This window comes from Bubalus kerabau, chromosome 2 (assembly GCF_029407905.1).
Source record: "Bubalus kerabau isolate K-KA32 ecotype Philippines breed swamp buffalo chromosome 2, PCC_UOA_SB_1v2, whole genome shotgun sequence".
Taxonomy (NCBI): Eukaryota; Metazoa; Chordata; class Mammalia; order Artiodactyla; family Bovidae; genus Bubalus; species Bubalus kerabau.
In genome coordinates, this window is record NC_073625.1 from 142,345,931 (window position 1) to 142,367,278 (window position 21,348).

A 21,348-nucleotide genomic window follows, 5' to 3' on the forward strand; every position below is an offset into this window, starting at 1 on the left:
GTAAATAAATTACTACAGCAGTGTGATTTATATATTTGTTCCTTTGTTGCCTGGGATAAATAAGACTTCAGACATGACATTTTGTTTAAAAAGTAATGATTTTATATTTGTTATCCCATGTGTGTCTGCCACTTTGCCCTGACCACATGGGCTTGGTGCCTGAAATCTGTTTGCTTCATGAAATGCTGATGGACCTAAGATTTCTAGAAATAATCTAAAGCTTGCTGAATGAAGGTGCAGCCCTATGAGTGATGTTTCCAGGATTGGGTTATTTCTCACAGAAGTGATACATGCGATTAACATATATTCTTTTAAAATAATACTATTGGGAAAGAAATTTCTCGCCTCTGCCAGTCTCCTCCTGCTTATGCAAATCCTGTGTGTATTTCCAAGTCCAGCCCTATGCTCATCTCTTCTTTCAGCTTTCCTTGACTGTGTTTGTGTCCATCTCCCACCCAGCTGAGCTCTTAGGACTTCCCTTGTGTTCTGCCCCTTGGACCGATTAGAACACGGCTGCTCATCTCCATCTCGTCTCGTTTTGTGAGTTAGGTTCTTGAGAAATGGATTCCGAGAAATGCTGCCTCCGTGTTCCTCAGACCCCACGGGCCCTCCAGTCTTAGGTCCCCCGCCTGGCAAACCAGAATCCCCAGGATTCCTGTAACTGTTCTTTCCCAGCATCTGAAGCTGAGATGGTCTGCTGTGAGCTCCTTCTCCTGGGGCTTACGATGGCACTCCGTAACCATGCCTTCCTCAGCATTTCCAAGCTGTGGGCGCCCTCAGCCCTTACTTTACCATGCTCACTGCCTGAGTGGGGAAAACCAACCCCACCCCCAAACCATTTACCTCTTTCCTCAGTCCTTCCATTAAAACTCCACCCTCAAACCCTGTAAAACGGAACAGGCTGAACATTGTTTTGCAGTGGCCCTAATGTGCCATTTTGTCCTTCAAGGGTGGCTACCCTTGAGCGTGGATTCAGGAGTAGAAAATTTGTGATGGACATGTTTTATTTTAGTACTAATTGATAACAACCCAGCTTCGCTCTGGCAAATTCTTCAATGCTTTTGTTTCATTTCAACTTTAGTACAACCCCGAGAGGCAGGCAGTAAAATGATATTCTTATTTCAGCTTTATAGGAGAACAACCCAAGTGTGAAGAGAATTTCAGTGGATTTGCTCAATGTCAGAGAAAACTGTAAATGATGAATCAGATTGAGAACTATGATCTTCTAAATCACAGTCCTTTCATTTTTCTTCATTTTCTCTGTTTTTACTAATTAGACTTGCTCCTTGAAGGAAGCTTATGCCATCATATATGGAGTCTCCATAGCACCACACAACTCAATTTTCATTCCATTTTATATCAGGGAATTTTCGTACATTAGTAAATTATTAAGCATTGGTATACTCTTATCATTAGTAATAGTTTCCTCATTTAGTGAGGATCTGTTATCATGTTCCTTGCTGGGTATTTTCCATAAACTTTCCCTCATTCTCACCATAATTCTGCAAGGTGGATTTTATCAGTACTTTGGCAATATCAATCTTCACTTACACCTGGGATCTCACTAAAATGTTAGGTCTGATTCAGTAGTTCTAAGCAGAGCCCAAGATTCTGCATTTTTAACCCTACCAGGTGCTATGGACCCTGCTGGTCGTGGACCACACTTTGAGTAGCATCTGGTTGATAGGTGAAGAAACTGTAGCTCAAAGAAGTTAAGTAATTTTTCAAAGATTATGCAACTGGATGTGGCAAAGCCCCACTAAAACCCTGATCTGTTGGTACACAAATTGATACTCATCCTCCCATGTCACACTGCTGATGTGTCGGGCATCACTGTTAAACATCTTGGGAGATTCAGAGATAATGAAGACACAGACCTTGTTCCTGGAAGAGTTGACTTACAGTGTAGTAAGACAGATACAATCAAGGCAGCTTTAATGTGGAGGTTACACCAGTGCCATATAATGGAAGGACCTTAGGTGTGATACATGATTTAAGTTGGACCTCAAAGGATTGATAAGACTTAGACAGAGATGGGAACAAAGGGCTTTCCTGACAGCAAGAAAAAAGACACAGGATTTAAGAGCATCTTCTGGGCCTGGTGAGCAGTTGGCTGTAGCTGATGCATGGAGAGGGGTTGACAGATATAACTTGGGGTTGGATGATGGAGCAGAATAGGCAGGAGAGCCACTGGGACATGGAGGAGGGGTTTATGGTAGCACATTGTAGGTGCCCAGGAGATGGGACCTGATCAATTTAATGTGATCTAGTTGTTAGTAACCCACTGCCCATGCTGTGCACTGACATTTCCATAGAATTGTGTGGCCACTTACTCTACAATGTTGTTTGTATAGAGCCTGTGTTAATAAAATCTCTTTTCTGCTGGCAATAAAAGATATATTACTTTTCCCCCTCTTTCCGAATTTTTCCAGACTATGAAAATGCTGTTTTTCCACAGACCATAAACATTCTTCTTAAAAGAAGCATTATTCCTTTGGTAGCAAGTTATAATGGGAAAAAGTGGAATAGAGGCAAAATTCAATCCTGGTCTGAATGGAGACCAGTTTTTCTTTGTGTGAATAACCAGCATTCCAGTCAGGTTGCCACGGTGATGCCAAGATTATAACTGCTCATGCCAGCAGTCAGAGAATGTTGCCCAATTAGTTATTCTCAGCTGCTAGGTTGCCTTAACAGTGGCTCAGAAAGCAGGTTTTGAGTGTAAAGGCATTTGAATGAGCAGTCAGAGGCCCTGCAGTTCTGCTGTCCTCAGCGTGGTACCAGGACTGCAAGCCGCAGTATGCCACGGTTTGGTCCGTACAGGATGTGGTCAGCCACATGAGAGAGCAAACGCCATTTTTTTAAATTTGGTTCCCCCACCTCCTCCTTGGTAACAAAGAGTGGCAGGAGTTCCTGTGTTGCCAGTCAACTTTGTAAGGGTTTTAGTGTTCCGAGGGCTGCCTGCAGATGTTCCGGGGTTGGAGACAGTACAAAACAACACACGTTTTGGCACTGGACGCTGATTTTATGTAGGTTATACTTTTAGCCTCAGTTTTCTTTCTTGTGAACAATCTACTTTACAGGATCAATGCAGAAACCAAATAAAATAATTTTTGCAAAACGCCCCACACAATGTCTGAGGCATAGGAGATACCTAGTAAAAAGTGAATCTTCTCAGATATTGTTTCGGAAATCATAAAGCATTATACAGTGAGATTATCATCATCACCATCTTTGGGTCATTTCTATCAGTCAGGACAAGCTAAGATGTGCTGTGATAACTAATAATCTTAGAGACTTCATACAGCTCAAGTTTATTTCTTACCGTGCCATGTGTCCAGAGCCCATCAGGAGAGGACTCTGTTCATCAGCTATCCAAGGATACAGACTAATGGAGGCTTTATGTCCACATAGGATTCCATAGTCACCATATATTTTGACACTAATGATCAAATATTCCATCTGAAAGTGGCACATCACTTCCCCTCACATTGCATTGGCCAGAGCAAATCATGTGGCCGCACTCAGCATAAAGAGGGGTGAACAAGTGCTAACTTATAACATACCAGCAGAAGGAGAACAGGACTATCTGTTGAACAACTGTAATGCCTGTGACCTCTACCAAAGCAAAGGCTGATGGAAAAGAGGACTTTAAAGAAGGACTGTTAGTTAAACATAAATAAATAAAAATACCTAAACAGTAAACTTCAAAGTAAATGAATTAGAATTCAGCTGTATTGAACAGAAAACCCTAAATATTAGAGGGTTAAGGAAGATAGAAGTTTATTTCTCACTCAATTTAAAGATGTCCAGATATAGACAGTCCAGTGGTATACGGTGGCCATCAGAGGCTTAGAATCATGTTATTGTTCTGCCAACCTAGCCTGAGGCTTTCATTCTGAAATTCACCTGGGGTCAGAAATGGTTTCAGGGCTCCAGCAATCACATCTACATTCCAGGGAGCCAGATTGAGGAGGGTGGAGGACAATAGAGTGTTTCTGTCAAATAGGTCAACTCCATTTGAGCAGCCCTTCTGAAAGTCCCACACAATAATTCTGCTTGCACATCATTGACCAGAACTTAGTTACATATTCACCCCTAGCTTCAAAGAATCTAGGACATGTAGTTTTTGATCTGGGTACATTGTCTTCCAGATAAAATTGGGATTTTGTTGTTGTTGTTGTCGTTGTTACTAAAGACCAATGGGAGAACAGATATTGCATGGCTTTGAACAGTCTCTGCTGTAGTAACTTAAGATGCAAACTTTGGTTAAGCATGGATGAGAAGGGAAAGATTGCTCTGTATGCTATCACTTTCTAACCTGTGCTCCACCGAACACCAGTGCTTAGAGAGACAACAGTGTCCCTTAAAAGGTGTTCTACAGCCAGACAGATTTGCCAGTGCGGAAAGCTTCACCCTCTCTTGGAGATTCTCAGTATATAGTAATACATTAAAGGCTCTGAGAGGCCCTGCAATAAAGAAGAGCTCAGTTGCTAATCTTTTAAACTCAGTATGCCTAAACTTCTTTGACAATGGAAATTCAGCACTTTTGGAAGCCTGGAGGGACACGAAGAAGTTTAGTTTGAGCTTCTTAGATTTGTTAAAAAAAAAAACACAAAAACTCTTTAGATCCTTGAAAAGATGGTCTAAAGTCCCCATTCCAAAAAGTATCTGCCATGTAAAACAAACAAATGAAGTAGTATATCCTGAGTGCTAGCCTGGCCATAGGGACACAAACCTTGAAGTAAAAAAATAGATCCCTTGTCAGAAACAGTGTGTGTAAGCGTTGGCATTAATCAGCCATCGGTGCCATTCGTGGTGATGGACCAAGTGATGAATGGGGAGGGGCTCTGCCTGCTGCCAGATGACAGACTGCTGCCCAGGTTGATATTCAGGGGCTCTTGACAGTTTCTTCATGGCTCTTGGCTGTGCTGCTGCCCTCTGCAAGTGAGAGTCGTAGGGGATCGAGCCAGCTAACATTAACCTCCTCATCCCACAGAGAGAGCCTGTTGTCCACTGCAGGATTGCTGTAGGTGTAGGGAGAAAGGCTGAAAATGCTTGCAAGCACATGTGTGTCCTTGGTCTGTTGCAAGCAGGTGGTTAACCTTTGGGGGACAGGGTTAAGGCTCTTTTTTTTTATTTCCAAAATGGAACCTTAGATGGTTTCCTAATCTTTCTTACTTAATTATTTAGGTAATTAGTTCTTGTCTTTAAAGTCCATCAGCTGCAATTGCTATCCTTTTTCTTCATCTGAACATCTTTGAAAAGGCAAAATGCCAAAATCTTTGCTAGTCTGGTTCACACCATTTCGACCTCCTGTTGCTGGAAATACTGGAAAGTTACCTTGTCCTGACAAGCCTAGAGACATCCCACGTTTGTGTATCTCTAAACTGATACATTTCCCCAAACTGCTGTATAATCTCTGCAACAACGTGACATCCAGAAGGAAGGGGGACCGGTGGGAGGACTTTATGTGCGTATTGATCTTTAGAATGGCTTGACATGTTTGAGCTGGAGTGACTGTGGGAGATTTGAGGAAAGTTCTGGAAGGTGGACATCGATCGCTTCTTGTCCAAAACCTGCCTCATGACCTAGTATCCTGGAGAATTCTCTCAGCGTGCTTCGTGGAGTTAGTGTGCCTTTCCCTGACTGCAGTTGTATTGGAAATTGTCCCTGAAGAGAGTGGTCGGCTCTGTTTAGTCCACACGTGCACAGGCGGGTTTGTGGCCACGGCTCGGGGGCTCCAGCTCAGGAGGGTTGAGACGGGCTGGCTGGTGAATTCTAACAGTTGACAAAGGGTTTAAATACCTGTGTCCTCAGATCGAACTAAATAGCCAAGTTAATGTTGTAAGTCCTTCCCGGGTTGCTCATTTTAAAATTTTAATTTTCTAATCAACTAGGCCCATTTTCTCAATGTAAGCCAGAAAACAGTAATTAACAATTATGCAGAAATCTTTTTTTTCTCCTGTAAGGAAACACACTTGACCCTTGGACAACACGGGTTTTAACTGCCTAGGTCTGCTTATAAACACATTTTTTTCAATAAATACCTACTACAGTTCTACACCATCCATGAATCCACTGATGCTGAACTGTGGAAACAGAGGGCCACATGTAAAGTCATACACAGATTTTCAGCCCCTCAAGCCCTGTGTTGTTCAAGGGTCAGCTGTAATTTGGAACTAAGCTAAATGTGAGTGTGAATATAGTCTGTGAACTGAGAAAAATATATTTTGAAAAATCCCTTTCAAATCCCTTTCAATCTATGTTAATATATACTTGTGAACTACTGAATTGATTGTCTCAGTGATATCAACTTGGCAACGTGTGATAAATCTTGCTGCATTGTTTCTGGGTATGAAATAAATTCACTTCTCAACCCAAGTACCTGAAATGTACAACTGAAAACTAGTGGCTACATCCTCCTTACCTTCCTCAAAGTTCCTCTAAGTTCCTGCTCGCTTGCCTTCCAGGCCCACTTTTTGAAAGACAGTGAGTGATTACTTTGGTTTATCCAAGGATTTTATTGCACAGAGAATGACTAGAAGTCAAAGGACTTGGACTCCTGACCTAAATCTGCTACTAACTAGTTGAGACCTTGGACATGCCACTTCAGTTCTTTCTGTTGGAAAAACCTATGATTTTATGAGTATATAGGAGCTGCCTTGGTCTCACTTTGTTCTGTAAAAAATGAGGAGAGGGATTTTATTGGTACAGTCTCAGAAACCCCTACTCCAAATGTCAGAGATCTTATCATATTATGGCTTTTGGTGGTAGAATTGGTGATGTGGGGACCTAATTCATCCAGCAACTGTTAATATATTGTCTGTAATGTCCCAGTCACTTATCTAGGTGGTAGGGACACTGCAGTGAACAAAACCAGTATGATTCTTCCCTTCTTAGATTTTGCATTCTAGGAAAATGATTATTGAAAACACTTCTGAGTGCTTGGACTATGCCAGTCCCTGCCTGAAATGTTTTCTGTGTATTTTGTAATAATCCTGCTGCTATCATCGCTATTGTACAGTTGAGGCATCTGAGGCACAGAGAAATTAAACGATATGTTTAAGGTCACAGAGCTAGGAAAAGGTGAAGGTGGAATCAGAATCAGGCTTTCTGGTTACAGTTTATGGTCTTAACTACTATGGTTTATTGCCTCTCACTGTCCATTACTTTGTTCACTTCAAGTAGTCAGTATTCTTTGTAGCTCAATCATCCCCTGCCTCTGCTGCCGACAATGCTGTCATCTTGGGCAGCTTTTAATGGTACCAGTGCCAACGGCGATGAGAGTAGTAGCTTCTTTTTATTAAGAACTGCCATGTGTTGTGAGCATTGGTACCGTGTGTCCCAGGGGGCACTACTGATAAAGAACCCATCTGCTGATTCAGGAGACATAAGAGACGCGGGTTCAATCCTTCTGTCAGGAATATCCCCTGGAGGAGGGCATGGCAACCCACTCCAGTACTCTTGCCTGAAGAATCCCATGGATAGAGGAGCCTGGCGGGCTACAGTCCACAGGTCACAAAGAGTCGGACATGACTGACGCAACTTACCGCGCATGCATGCACTGTGCATTGTGCTAAATGCTTTTCTCATCCTCAGAACAATCCTCATGGGGGCTATTTTTTATCCTCCCTTTACAGTCTGGTCTTGGCTGCTGTCTCTACCACAAACTATTTAACCTTGAGCAGCTTACCTAATTCCTAAAGCCTTTGTTTCATCATTGGAAAATTGGGGTTAGTAATACTACTTGCTACAGTCGCTATGAAGATTAGGTGGGTGTGGAGGGTGCGGCTTCCCGGGTGCCCCTAGTGGTAAAGAACCGGTCTGTCAATGCAAGAGACACCAGAGATGTGGGTTAGATCGCTGGGTTGGGAAGATCCTCTGGAGTAGGAAATGGCAACCCACTCCAGTATTCTTGCCTGGAAAATTCTATGGACAGAGGATTCTGGTGGGCTATAATCCACGGGGGTCACAAAGAGTTGGACACAACTAAGCATGTTCTCATTGCACTGGAGGCTTGTACCCAGGGACTGAAATGAACCTCGTTGTGGAAGGCAAGACCTTTGGCTTCTCAGACCCTCACATTAGAAGACAGGGTCACTGAAAAATGATGGGAAGGACCTTGTCTGGCTGCCTGCACATCACAGACTAGGACTGGGGGTGCTGGGTGCATCAGCACAGTGATTCCCAGTGCTCTGCTTACTTTGGAATAATGATGGTGTTGAGAAGCCTGAAGGCTCAAGATAAATATGGAGAGTTCTCCTACTGTTCCTGTTTTCTTTGTTCTGTTTTGCTTTTGTAAGCATATGCTTGTCAGTTAGGGCTGGAACCAAACAAAACAGCTGCTAAATATGGTTCTAAGAGAAATAACATTTTGGTCTTTTAGTTTAGAGTAAGCACAGTCTTTTGGCAGATGTCAGTAGGGAATCTGGGGGTAGACAGTTATTCTAGGAGCCCTATCAGTCCTCCGTATTCTGTGGGGGTTTATTTCACCCTGCCACAGAACTGGTGACTTCAAGTGAAAGACCAGTCACAGAATGGCCGTGAGAGAAGTTTGGGAGAAGGGTTATCTAGAATCTATTGCATGCTCCCAATTTCTCTGTTGATTTCATTTTCAGAGGAGGGGGAAAGACTGGGAAGAATATGCATGATCTTTTATGATGCTAAGGAAGTAGCCATTCCTAGTTATATATTTAGGTTTGCCTTTCCCAGTCTTTGGGATTTAGTCCATATATGTTATTTAGTGTTCCAATAAATCCAATGTCATTCAGGGGACCTGGGAGAATTAATGTATAACTCAGTGACTGGGAGTATTAACTCCTAGATCTTAAATCACTCCACCCTGCTGAGAAGTCAGACTTGAGCCTGTCAATGCCACCTGAATTTCATCAGCTGATAGCTGAGAGAATTTTATTCCAGCATCCCAGGAAACCTCAAAATTGAATATGTCTTCCCAAGTGTCTCGCTAATTTCTAAAGAGACCCTTTTTTGTCCATAAATATCTGACCCGGTTTGTTATGCACATGGTAGTCTGGTTAACAAACAATTGGTTTTCTTTTACTGGCTTAATAGTTGACAATATTTGAAACACAGATTGAATTTTCCTGTGGCATATTCCTTGTATATTAAATGAACTCTTTTTAAAGAGGAAAAGAAAGGAAGGAAAAGAGGTTAATATTTATTAACATCTTATTTAGGCCCTAAATTAGTCTGGACACCTTCACAGTCTTCATAGTACAACCCTGTCTGGGAGATACTATTGTTTCCATTTTACAGATGGAGAAACTGAGACAGAGGGCAGTTTTGAAACTTGCCTTCTAGCAAGTTTTAAATCAAGGGCTGGGAACTCAGATTCCGTGAAGTAGCTGGGGTGCTGACTGGTGAAGAGCCCAGGGAGTCTGACCAGTCACCCATTGATGGTACAACCTTGACTTAATGCCTTCTCTATCACCCATCGATGGTACAACCTTGACTTAATGCCTTCTCTATCTGTGCCTCAGTTTCCTCCTTTGAAACCAAAGACAGCAACAGCACGCGCTTGATAGAGTTGTGATAATGAAATAACCTATTCATGGAAAATGCTTAGAATAGTACCTGGCACATAAGTGCTCATAAAATGTTAGTGATTATTGTGATTTTTATTATTATGACTAACCAAATTTGCCTTCATTAGTACTTGCTGAAAAGTTACATTTTCTTTCATGGAACAGCTTGTCTTTTGATATGTTGTTCTATTTCATTATGAAATAATGTAAACTACTCTGCCTTAGAATTAAATTTTCTTTTCAGCCTTGCAGCAAAGGTTACAATATGAATAAAGGCATGTGTAGCCAACAGAGATTCCTAGATTCCTGACTTCGGTAAATGTCAACATGTGCTCTTTTCTCCTTGGTATACGTAACCTTCTTTCATGCTGCCCATCCCGGCTTTACGAGCTGCTTAGCAAATACGAGAGAAGAATTAAGCTGATTCTTGCCTCTTACCTTTCCTGTCTTTGTAACATGATCATTAGGCACAGTCTTCTGCTTGTTGCATTGTATATGGTCACTTCCTGACAAGCTGTTTTCTCCACTCACCTGAGGCACAGCTTATACCATTGGGCCTTAGAATTTTCCTTAGAGCTGGTAATACCGTAGGAGCTTATGCATGTGATGTATGCATGCTCAGTCTCTCAGTCGTATCTGACTCTTTGTGATCCCATGGACTTCTCTGTCCATGGGATTTTCCAGGCAAGAATACTGGAGTGGGTCGCCATTTCCTTCTCCAGGGGATCTTCCTAATCCAGGGATCGAACCTGCATGTCTTGTGTCTCCGGCATTGGCAGGCGCATTTTTTACCACTGTGCCATCTGGGAAGCCATACATGTGACAGTTTTGTGCAACTGGGAACTGGGTCAGGGTGTTGCGAAAGGGACAGTGTCTGGGACAGCTTTGTCTAGATGGTAAAAGAAACAAGGTAAGTTTGTTAGACCTTTGGCTCTGCATTCTGATCCCCCCCCTTTTTTTTTAGCTTTTATTTTGTATTGGAGTATAGCTGATTACCAATGCACAGCAGAGCAACTCAGCGATACATATACATGATCCCATTTTTTGCAACTTCCTTTCCTCATGTTGTGGAGCATGGGGAGTGGGACATCAGTCTTATTGGGAAAAGAGTTTTGTCTACCAGCTGTGTGTTGGACGCCATGCTAAGTGCTGGGAAACACTGAGATAAATACGCTCCAGAGCCTGCTCTCAGGCCATTTGTAATGCTTCAAGGGGGAGAAATGGAAGAGGAGACCACACTGTATGAGAGGGGTTATCATGGAGTCGTGCACAGTGTGCTGTGGGTGCAGAGAGGTGGGGCACTAATTAGAGACAGGCTTCACAGAGGAGGTGTGATGCTGGACCTTCAAGGATGGGCTTGCCTCAAAGAGAATGGTAGAAGGAATAATCTTGGCAGGCAGAAGGATGGAACACGAGGCTGCGACTGAAGGCTGGGCCTCAGAATGACAGATTCTTTACTTCCAATTTGAATTACGTTGTATAGGATTTTAAACTGTGGTGTGTTGTGTTTAGAAATGTCTATTTTAGGAAGATTGGTGTGAAATATTGAAAGGAAGAGAGAATTGATTGAAAGTAAATAATCCCAGCAAAAGAGGGTGAGCCCTGTTGTATTTGGAATAGGTGGATATAGTGGACTTTGGGACATGAAATCATGAGCACTTAGTGCAAAACATGAGTATGGAACCTTGGGGCTGGCCAACCTTTAAGGCAGAAGAAATAAAAATCTCTTTGAGAGACTGAGTAGTGTGATGGAAGAGGATGGAGAGCATGGATTCCAACAAGAGTGGTGACGCTCAGCAGTGTCGCTGCCTCATAGGGAACAACCAGGACAGGCTGAGAAGAGACCATTGCAAACAAGAGATCCAGGCTGCTGTTGAGCCATGGGAGAAATAGTCATTAGAGTCCTGCAAGAATGGAGAACACAGCTGAACACTTACAGTGCTCAAGCTATATCATGATTGCCACGGAAAGTCTCTAACATTTATATGCATTTGTGTAAGGGAATATGCACAGACATCCAGCTACCCAGGCTCTTGGATTCAGGGAGAAGGGTGGGGGAATCTTAGTGTCAGCTGCCAGTTCAAGTGTTCCTGAACAGTAGCTCTTCCTGTGCTCTCTAGGGTCTCAGAGAGCCGATTTCTTTCCAAACACCATCATGACTCTGTGCTATTCTGTCACATTATTACTGTGAGCATACTGGAGTAGGTAGATGCCTGGAGACTTTGCTTTCAATTGCAAGTGAAAGTGAAAGCGTTAGTCGCTTAAGTGTCCGACTCTTTGTGACCTTATGGACTGTAACCCACCAGGCTCCTCTGTCCATGGAATTCTCCAGGCAAGAATACTGAAGTGGGTTGCCATTTCCTTCTCCAAGGGATTTTCCTGACCCAGAGGTTGAACCCAGCCAGGTCTCCTGCATTGCAGGTAGATTCTTTACCGTCTGAGCCACAGGGAAAGCCTCATTTCTAGCCACAGTGCTTACAGTGCTCTCTCCACTACTGAGGCACTCACTGTCCACCTGCTGGGAGTGTAGGCGGCTAGCGATACTGGGAATTGTTATCGGCTGAAAGAATATCCCTTCACCCAAGATCATCACCTCTGGGACTGGGCTGGGGGACAGCCTGCATGTAATGACTGGTCATTGGAGGTGAGGCAGAGATCCCCTTGCCTCAAGGTAGGGTGATCCTGAAGAGTCATCCGGCTTCAGACCACCTGTGGGAGCAGATGGAATCTGTATTTCCTCCCCGTTGCTCTAATTCCTTCATCTGCTCAGTGCAGACCCTCTTCACTTGCTCCTCACTGGTGTTGATTCTGAGGCACACCCTGACTAACTTCCTCTGTGTAAATCTCAGCCATTCTCAGAGTCTGTTTCCTGGGGAACCACCCTAATCACCTTCCTGGTCTAATTCCTGGGGAATCACCCTTGATGATTGTTTCCAGTTTAGTTGCCTACCCAAGACGAGTTGCCATCAAACTCTGTAGTCCCTCTGACCTTTGCTTTTAAGCCCCCTGAGTGTGTCCAGCCTCTCTCTGAGCTGCTGGAATGAGAGTCCTGGCATTGAGTCTTCTTGAATCTGATTGGTGGGGCCACATGCCTGTGAGTGAACTATTTGAGGAGGGGAAGGAACCTAGAAGTCAGCTGCTTCACCCCTCCTGAGATCTCCCGTTTAAACCCCAGTCCCAAGGAGAGGTTTGTGAGGTAGGGTGACCCCTTGGTGTAGAAGGGTGTCCCTACTCTGCACCCTGTTTTTGCTTCTGCCTCCCCTTCCACCACCCTCCCCTGCTTCCCAGGCTCCTTAAGGCAGTTAGTAGTCCCATGGACGGAGGAGCCTGGAAGGCTGCAGTCCATGGCGTCGCTGAGGGTCGGACACGACTAAGCGACTTCACTTTCACTTTTCACTTTCATGCATTGGAGAAGGAAATGGCAACCCACTCCAGTGTTCTTGCCTGGAGAATCCCAGGGACGGGGAAGCCTGGTGGGCTGCCCCTATGGGGTCTATGGGGTCACACGGAGTTGGACACGACTGAAGCGACTTAGCAGCAGCCTCAGCAGCAGTCACCATCCTACATCTTGGGGCTTCCCTTGATATCTCAGTTGGTAAAGAATCCACCTGCAATGCAGGAGACCTTGGTTCAATTCCTGGGTCAAGAAGATCATGTCTACCTTGTAGAATTCTTGCCAGGGTTACAGATAATACATGTAAGTGTGTTTAGCACATAGTAGGGGCTCAATAAATGAATGCATTCATTCATTCACTCACTCACTCAACACTTACTGAGGATAGGCTACCCCCTCCAGTATTCTTGGGCTTCTCTTGTGGCTCAGCTGGTAAAGAATCCACCTGCAATGTGGGAGACCTGGGTTCAATCCCTGGGTTGTGAAGATCTCCTGGAGAAGGGAAGGGCTACCCACTCCAGTATTCTGGCCTGGAGAATTCCATGCACTGTATGGGGTTGCAAAGAGTCAGACACGACTGAGTGGCTTTCACTTTCCCTTTCATCCTACATCTCCTTTCTTTCATTCATTTTTTTTTTACGTCAAGAAAAATGAACGTTGAAAACAGTTGAGGTATTTCAAGCAAATGTAGAACCTCTCTTGAAATTTGTTGCAGAAACACCACTGAGCAAACAAGCTACTAGGAAGCGCAGCTTAGAAACAAACAGCAGCTGCCACGTTTGTGGGCTTCTCCCCCCCCCCCCCACCTCCCCCACCCCCATTTTCCTCACTTCTTTCTAACTCCGTTTGTAATAAAACCTACTGCTCGAATGGTCTAGTAGTTTAACAAACACAATTTTTCTTTCCCATCTTGAGGTGCCTCCCGGGTGGCCTTGACAGTGACTTTTAGCTCTGGGGTCGCCATGCTCAGAGCTCTAGGCCCTTTCACCACTTTGTCTTGTCTTATGGTTCCCTGTCTGGGACTTTGTCCACACCTCCCTGACCAAGCGAGGCAGAGATGGAATTTCTGGACTTCTCCATCAGTCTGGAGTGGGGTTTCTTGCCTTCCTGGCTTTATAACAATGGATAATGCTAATTCCAGTTTTGTGAGTGACTAAGTGCTTCAACTGTTTTTTGTCTTACTATTTTTCTTAACTTGTTTTCTATGTGGGATTTTTTTAAATGCATGATTTAAAAGAATATTTCTATTTATTTATCTGGCCGGGTCTTAGTTGTGGCACATGGGATCTTTGATCTTCGCTGTGGCATGTAGGGTCTTTAGTTGAGGTTCTTGAGATCTTTTATTTACTTTTTTTTTTTTTAAATTATTTATTTGGCTGTGCTGGGTCTTAGTTGTGACATGGGAGATCTTTTAGTCGGGACAGGAGAGCTCTTAGTTGCAGCACATGGGACCCAGTTCCTTGACCAAGGATCGAACCCAGGGCCACTGCATTGGGAACGTAGAGTCTTAGCCACTGAACCACGAGTAAAGTCCCTCTATGAGGGATCTTTGAAGGCACATCGTAAAGTGCTTTTCTTGGGCCTGACTTAATAAAAGCTGTCACTTTAATGAGCTCTAATTTGTCACATTAAACTCATTTATCTTCTTCTCCATGAATATGAGCACTTCTCCCTTTAAATGTTATAGAGGTGTGGGATTCCTCAGCTTAAAAACGATTCCTATTAGATTGGTGACTCTGGGCAGGTGGGTGCTAAGCCCTCACCTGCTCTTTCCCAGGACTCTCCTGGGTAGATGTCATCCCCGTTTTATCTGCACAGAGACTGAATTGCTCTTCCAGAGGGTCCTGGATTCAGGCAGCCACACCAGACAGACCTGGTGTTCAGCCCAGGTCTGTCTGAACCTAAAATCCAAAAAGGTCTGTCTAAAAACCTAAAGGTCAGTCTGATTTCCCCTCTGCCACACAGTCACTGTCTTGCCATTTGGCAGTGTTCTGAAAACCTGTTGACTGGAGATGGGAAATGCTTTTCAGGTCAGAGGCTGAAGTCTTTTTCATTTGTCCCAAGGTGTTTGTTGTTGTTGTTTTGTTTAATGTGTGTGTGTTTTTTAGGTGAGTTAATGCCTAACATTTAAAAATGAGGAGATCTCACGTTATGCAAAATGTTCAATTTCATTTCATTTTAGACCTGGTAAGACTGTGCTCATAGGTTGAAGTGACAGCTGTTGGTTCCAGCTAGGCACCCCCCTCCACCTACAAAGGAGACATGACTTCCTCAGTTTGCCAAAGGCCTCCGTGGCCCACCTCACTCTTCTCTGTTACTTGCTTGCCCTCTGTGGACATGCGCGTTTGTGATTCCTGATCTAGGCCTTTAAAGAAATCATTTCCCTCCAAGTAGGGATCAGAAGAGATCAAAGTCACTTTCTGCCTGTGAATTGAGTTTTATAGGCTTTGATTTTTCTTTTTGACTTTTGGGATTGGTAATCCAGGAATAATAGACACAATTATTGGATATTTACTGAGCACGGGAACATTTATGTGACTTTCAGGATTAGCAGACACCTGTTCGTGGATAAGAATGTGCGTCATTCTCCAGTTTCCTTTGCATTCTGGGTCCTGCCAGGACCCTCCCAGTCCTGCAAGAACTGGAGGCTGTCTGCAAAAGTGTGTTTTGCAGAGGCAGCATTGTCAGGAAGGGAGATGAATTCAGAGGAATACCTTCTGAGAGGAAGTTAGGTGGATTCCATTTTCTCTTGAAAACCGTTGACCAGCGCCGGAAGATTGCCCCATGGTATAGTAGCGCTCCTCTCTCAACTGCCAGTGTTCTGTGCAGCCAGCAGATCAGAAATGTCAAACAGAAAGATCTTAAAAATTAGAAACCCCTTAAATTGATGTGTCTTTCATTTTATGCCAATGTACCTACAAGTGTGTTTCCATTTGACAGTACGAAATGGGTTAATTCTTTTTTTTTTTATTGTTTCCATGAAAGTCTTGTCTCCTTTTGTCTGATTTAAACACATCTCATAGAAGTGTAAAATAGAAACAAATGGATTTTGTCTCATTTCATAGCTGCAGCTGAATTAAATTTTAATACTCTTTAATATTAACATATGAGAGCCTCCCCAAAGCTGTTATTTATTTGCTAATTTTAAATGTGCATTTGCTTTTGATTAAGACAATGGCTAGAATATTGTTTTGAATTTTTATTGCTTATTTCTTTTCTTTCAGGACCCCGCAGGAATCTTTGAATTGGTGGAACTTGTTGGCAATGGAACATATGGACAAGTATATAAGGTAAGTTCATTGAGCTTGAACATGGCTCATGTGTGGTTTCGGTTCATGAATGCTGAATAGCAGTACTGTCTGTTCTCATACATGTCTCATAACAGATTTAAAATGAAATAATATACTTGTTAATTGACTCTCCATCTTTTTAAATCAATCTTTAGTCCCATTGCCTAAACTGGATTCCGGGCTTTGGGCATTTCCATTCATTATATGTTACAGAGCTTATATCTGACATGTGAATTCTAACGGTACATACTTGAACCTCTCTGAAGTGTTTAGTTTCGTTAATCGCTGCCAAAACTGGTTTTTAAAGGCTCGAATGACGCTACTTACTTTAGAAATTTAAACTATTAAAGTATAGCAGCTGGAAAAGGAGATTTGCTACTGGCCTAGGGCATGAGTTAAATGAGTTTAGTGAACAGTGTTAGGAGAAGCTGCCTCACAAAGGCAGGACTAATGGCAGCAATGACTCTTACAAAATAGGAAATAATTAAAAGCTAAACTTGAGGTTGAGTTTGAGGAAGAAAATGTTCTTGTTCTTATACGGATTTTGCTTTCAGATTCACCGTAAACATGCTTTTAAAAGATATTTTCTCCCAGTAAACGACCTAAAAAAGTGATTGTTTAGAAAAGTGGCTTGATTCTCCTGATTATCAAAAGAAAATCGAAATTACCTTTTTGGACTAAAGCTCGGGGGGTTTTAGTGAATGAGCTATTGAAATAAATGCCTTCAAAACAGACCAGCTGTTTCCTCATGATTATTTCAAGAGAAATATCTATCACTTTTCCTAAGTGGTAGTGATATGAGATGACATTTCAACTGTAAATTCTCTGTCTTGTTCTATTTGTTAAAAATTTCCTTCTTTGAATCTTAAACGTCTCTTAGTTGATTAAATTATTGAAGTCCACCAGATTGTAATATTTTCAGTACTGTAGAATGTCAAAAGAATATGTGTGTTTATATTTAAGTGTATGTAAATTATAAACATTTTAACTTTTATTTTACCAAATGGTACCCTTTGATGTCCACTCAGGAAAATTTCTCTCCTGCAAAATTTGATTATTTCCTAAAAGGTCAACCCCCTGCAATTAGAAAGAATGTAGTCTACCCCAGCTGTTCACTTGATGTTGATCCTGTCTGACACAAGAAAGAAAGGTGTCTCAGCAAATGCTTTTAAATACTTTCAGTGAAGATAATTAGGTTGGAAGATTGTGTTATTGCATTTTGAGAAATTGGATTGAACTTGTGAATTAATGTAAGCTAATGAATTAAGCCCTGATTTAGGCAGAAAATTACTTCTGATTTGCTGTCAATATGGAGAAACAACTCTCCATATTGACAGTATAATGCTGTTGTTTTTACAGTGCCATTCCCTTGTGCTGTGCTTCCCACCTGTGGAATGCACGTTTGGAAGGTGATTCACAGCTTTGTCCACTAATCTAAGAGGTGGACTATACACTCCTGCAAGAGAGGATAATAACAAGATAAGGATTCTCAATTAAGGATGAGAATGTTTGGAAAATTCAAAATTAGCCCTAATTTTTTGGGTACCTGAGGGAAAGAAAACAAGTGGCAAGAGGTCTCAGCTCTTTAGAAAGGAAAGAAATACACTAAGTTGCGAACACTGTTGTTCTAAAGGGTGCCCTTCTCTTAGTGGTTGATTCAGAAGTGTGGCCCCTCTCACGCTGAGGGGAGACTGCAAAGCTGGCCATGGCGACCACATTGGATTTGCAGACAGGAGACTTGCTTTCTTGTTCCAGGCCTTTGTGTTTTGTGGCACCGCAGATTTTTTGTGCAATAGTCAAGTGAGAGTGTTGCTATAAATGCCTTGGGGACTTGGAATGATTTATCTGAAGAATTAAACCTCCACACCCGGTTAAGGATTGGGTTTCTAGGCAACCCAGATGACATTAGGTGGCACCCCCTCCAGGACAGAGACACCTGGGTTTCCTGAGTCACTAATCCAATCCTGCCGTTACTCTGAGCTCTGAAGGATTAAAGCTTAATAAAACTGCCAAACCGGATTTCAACTATACGTGAACTTAAAGAGAAATAAGTTAGGAAGTGATTGTTCACATTATAGGTTATATTTAACCTTTATGGAATAGGTATATTTTTAAAATACTGTACACATGAATATAAATTTTATAGCCCTAGGAACAGATTTCTATATCAAAAATTCTATGATAAATACTTTCTTTACATTAAATACTAAATCTTTGAATTTTGGTAACTCTAGATTTTGTTGTTCCTAGATTTCATAAAATGAGGTATAATTTTATGAACAATGATGTGGATGTAGCCTTTCTTTTCTGGAAAGATTCTTAAAAGTTTCTTTTAATAAGTTGTCCTAAAAGAGTCATAACATAATTTTACTTACAAATAGTTTTTTTTAAGATGTAGAATCTTTTTAAAAAAGTAATTATTTAGTTTTTGGCTGTGTTGGATCTTCATTGCGCCTTGGGCTTTTCTCTAGTTGCAACAAGGGGGGCCACTCTCTAGTTGCGGTGTTCAAGCTTCTCATTGCAGTGGCTTCTCTTGCTGCAGAACACGGGCTCTCACGTGCTTGGGCTTCAGTCGTTGTGGCCTGTGGGCTCAGTAGTCGTGGCTCCCGGGCTCTGGAGCACAGGCTCAATGGTTGTGGTGCATAGGCTTAGCTGCTCCACGGCATGTGGGATCTTCCTGGACCAGGGATCATGTCTCCTGCACTGGCAGGTTTATTCTGTAGTTTTTTAAGAAGCATACTTAATTGAATAAACAAAAGTATATGTAGATATTAAGAGAATGTTGCTTGGAGTATATCTTCATTTAAGCCACATACATCTAGATGTGGAAATATATTTTTTATAAAGGTCATTTAGTTACATTTAGCTTTTTGAAGTAGCTTCTAGTTGTACTCCCAAGTCTAACGTGGTCTCTCTGTCCTTGGAAAGTTAGATTTGTTTATCTCTTGCATTTTGGTCCTGTGTGGTCAGGTGGCAGTTCAGTATCTGTTTTTTGCTTTACTTACTAGACAGAATACATAAATAATGAAGAATAGAGAGTCTCTGCCAGGGTTGTTTTTTGTTTTTTTTTTTTTTTTTAAATGAGGAAATCATCTTCTTGGGCCTATAATAGTGAAAAAATGAAGTTGCTCAGTCGTGTCCAACTCTTTGCGACCCCATGGACTGTAGACTACCAGGGTCCTCTGTCCATGGGGATTTTCCAGGCAAGAATACTGAGGTGGGTTGCCATTTCCTTCTTGGGCCTATGGCTCCCATTAAAAAATAAACCAAGAAAACGCCACATACCTGCTTGCTGGAGACTTTGGCTGTTAATTAGCATGCCATTTATTGGGACCTGATGAAATCCGATTTCATCACATTTTTGTTAAAATAGAGTAATTGTTTTAATAGGTCCAAATAATTGTTTAATGTTCATCGCTAAAACACCACTAAATCTTAGCCACAATTTTCAGAAATGAATGTTCATCTATCCTGTTTCTTAATTTGCCCTTTGGAAATATATATTGATGATTGCAGAGGTGAAGAGTTACACTGAGTGACAGTGTAAATCAGGAATATGGTAGATTCCTCTGTATCTCTGAGGTTTCTCTTAAAACCTCCTCTAGGTTGTAAAGTATGAGATCAAGAGGCAGTGTTCGTTATAGTGGTTATAGTGCTTGTGGAGAGAGAACACTGAAACTGTGTGTTTTCAAGGGGTTGCAGACTTTATAGATATATGACCTACCTTATAGGTTATCTCGGAGAAGGCAATGGCACCCCACTCCAGTACTCTTGCCTGGAAAATCCCGTGGATGGAGGAGCCTGGTAGGCTGCAGTCCATGGGGTCACTAAGAGTTGGACATGACTGAGCGACTTCACTTTCACTTTTCACTTTCATGCATTGGAGAAGGAAATGGCAACCCACTCCAGTATTCTTGCCTGGAGAATCCCAGGGACGGGGGAGCCTGGTGGGCTGCTGTCTATGGGGTCACACAGAGTCAGACACGACTGAAGTGACTTAGCAGCAGCAGCATAGGTTATCTAGCCCAGTCATTCCTCTGCTAGCAATCTGTTCCATCCTTGATCACCTCCACGCATGTGGAACTCATTGCCTTCCAGTCATCCTATTTACCTGCAGTTTTCTTTGAATGTTCATTGTCATATTGAGCCAAGATTCTGCCTTCCTGAAATGTTTACCAGTGCAAGCTCATTCCATGTAACTGTTTAAAAAAAAAAAAAATTAAATCCTCTTCCATAAGAACATAGTCCTTCAAAAAACTTCTCTCTTCTTTCCCCAAACACATATTTGTGTCTCCTGGTCTCCAGGCATTAGAGCCTCAGTTGCTTAATTCTTCCTATGACTTAGACTTGCGGTCTTTCATTATCTTGACTTTTGTCCTGAAACAATTCTAACATATTAATGAAAATAATATTTGATACTATAAAATAGTATTTTCTATGTCATAAAGCATCTTGTATATATAATCTGATTTCTGATTTAATTTCTATAATAATTTCATGAGAACCTTGCTCTTACTTCAGGGTGTTTATCGAAACAGTTCTCTCTATCTAGAACACTCTCTCCTCAGCTTCCTCATGACCGGGTCTTTGTCTTTCAGGACCCAGCGCACATGTTACCTCCTCAAGGGATCTACTTTTCAGGCAGCCACTGCTACTGCCTTCCTCCCGCGCGGACTTTCTCTATCACATCAACTTATTTCTTTGCCTTTGTGGCATTGACACTCTCTGAGATTATCTCACGTCTTTGTTTATGTATATATTAAACAGTTGAAATGCACCATAAAGGAAAAATAAGGATAGGGGCCTAGTCTGTCTAGGAATTGTTGTATCCAGCATCTGGTACATACCAAATGGTGACCTGTGTGGGGCCCAGAGTTGAGCTCTGTTTTCCTTAATAATTGTATCTGTATTTGTTCCTAGTATTTTTTCAGCATTTTCCATAAAATATCTGCTTACTTCAGATATGCATATATGGACAAAAATAATCAACAGAATTCTCTACTTGTTTCTTATGGTAGGATCTGGGTGTGGATTTTATGTTAAATTCATTCTTGATAGTCTGTGGAAGCAAGCCCCATTCTGGAAATTTACAAATGAGGCAAATCAGTTTTCTGAGGTT

General features: G+C 42.2%; 1 protein-coding gene across 9 annotated transcripts in view; it reads left to right on the forward strand.

Moving 5' to 3' along the window:
- TNIK (TRAF2 and NCK interacting kinase) overlaps window positions 1-21,348 on the forward strand; it is a 400,085-nt gene that overhangs the window by 68,540 nt on the left and 310,197 nt on the right. For all 9 annotated transcript variants that reach the window (XM_055569073.1, XM_055569075.1, XM_055569079.1 and 6 more), the window contains exon 2: window positions 16,164-16,229. In XM_055569073.1, the coding sequence (XP_055425048.1) occupies window positions 16,164-16,229 (66 nt within the window). The remainder of the gene's footprint in view (window positions 1-16,163; window positions 16,230-21,348) is intronic.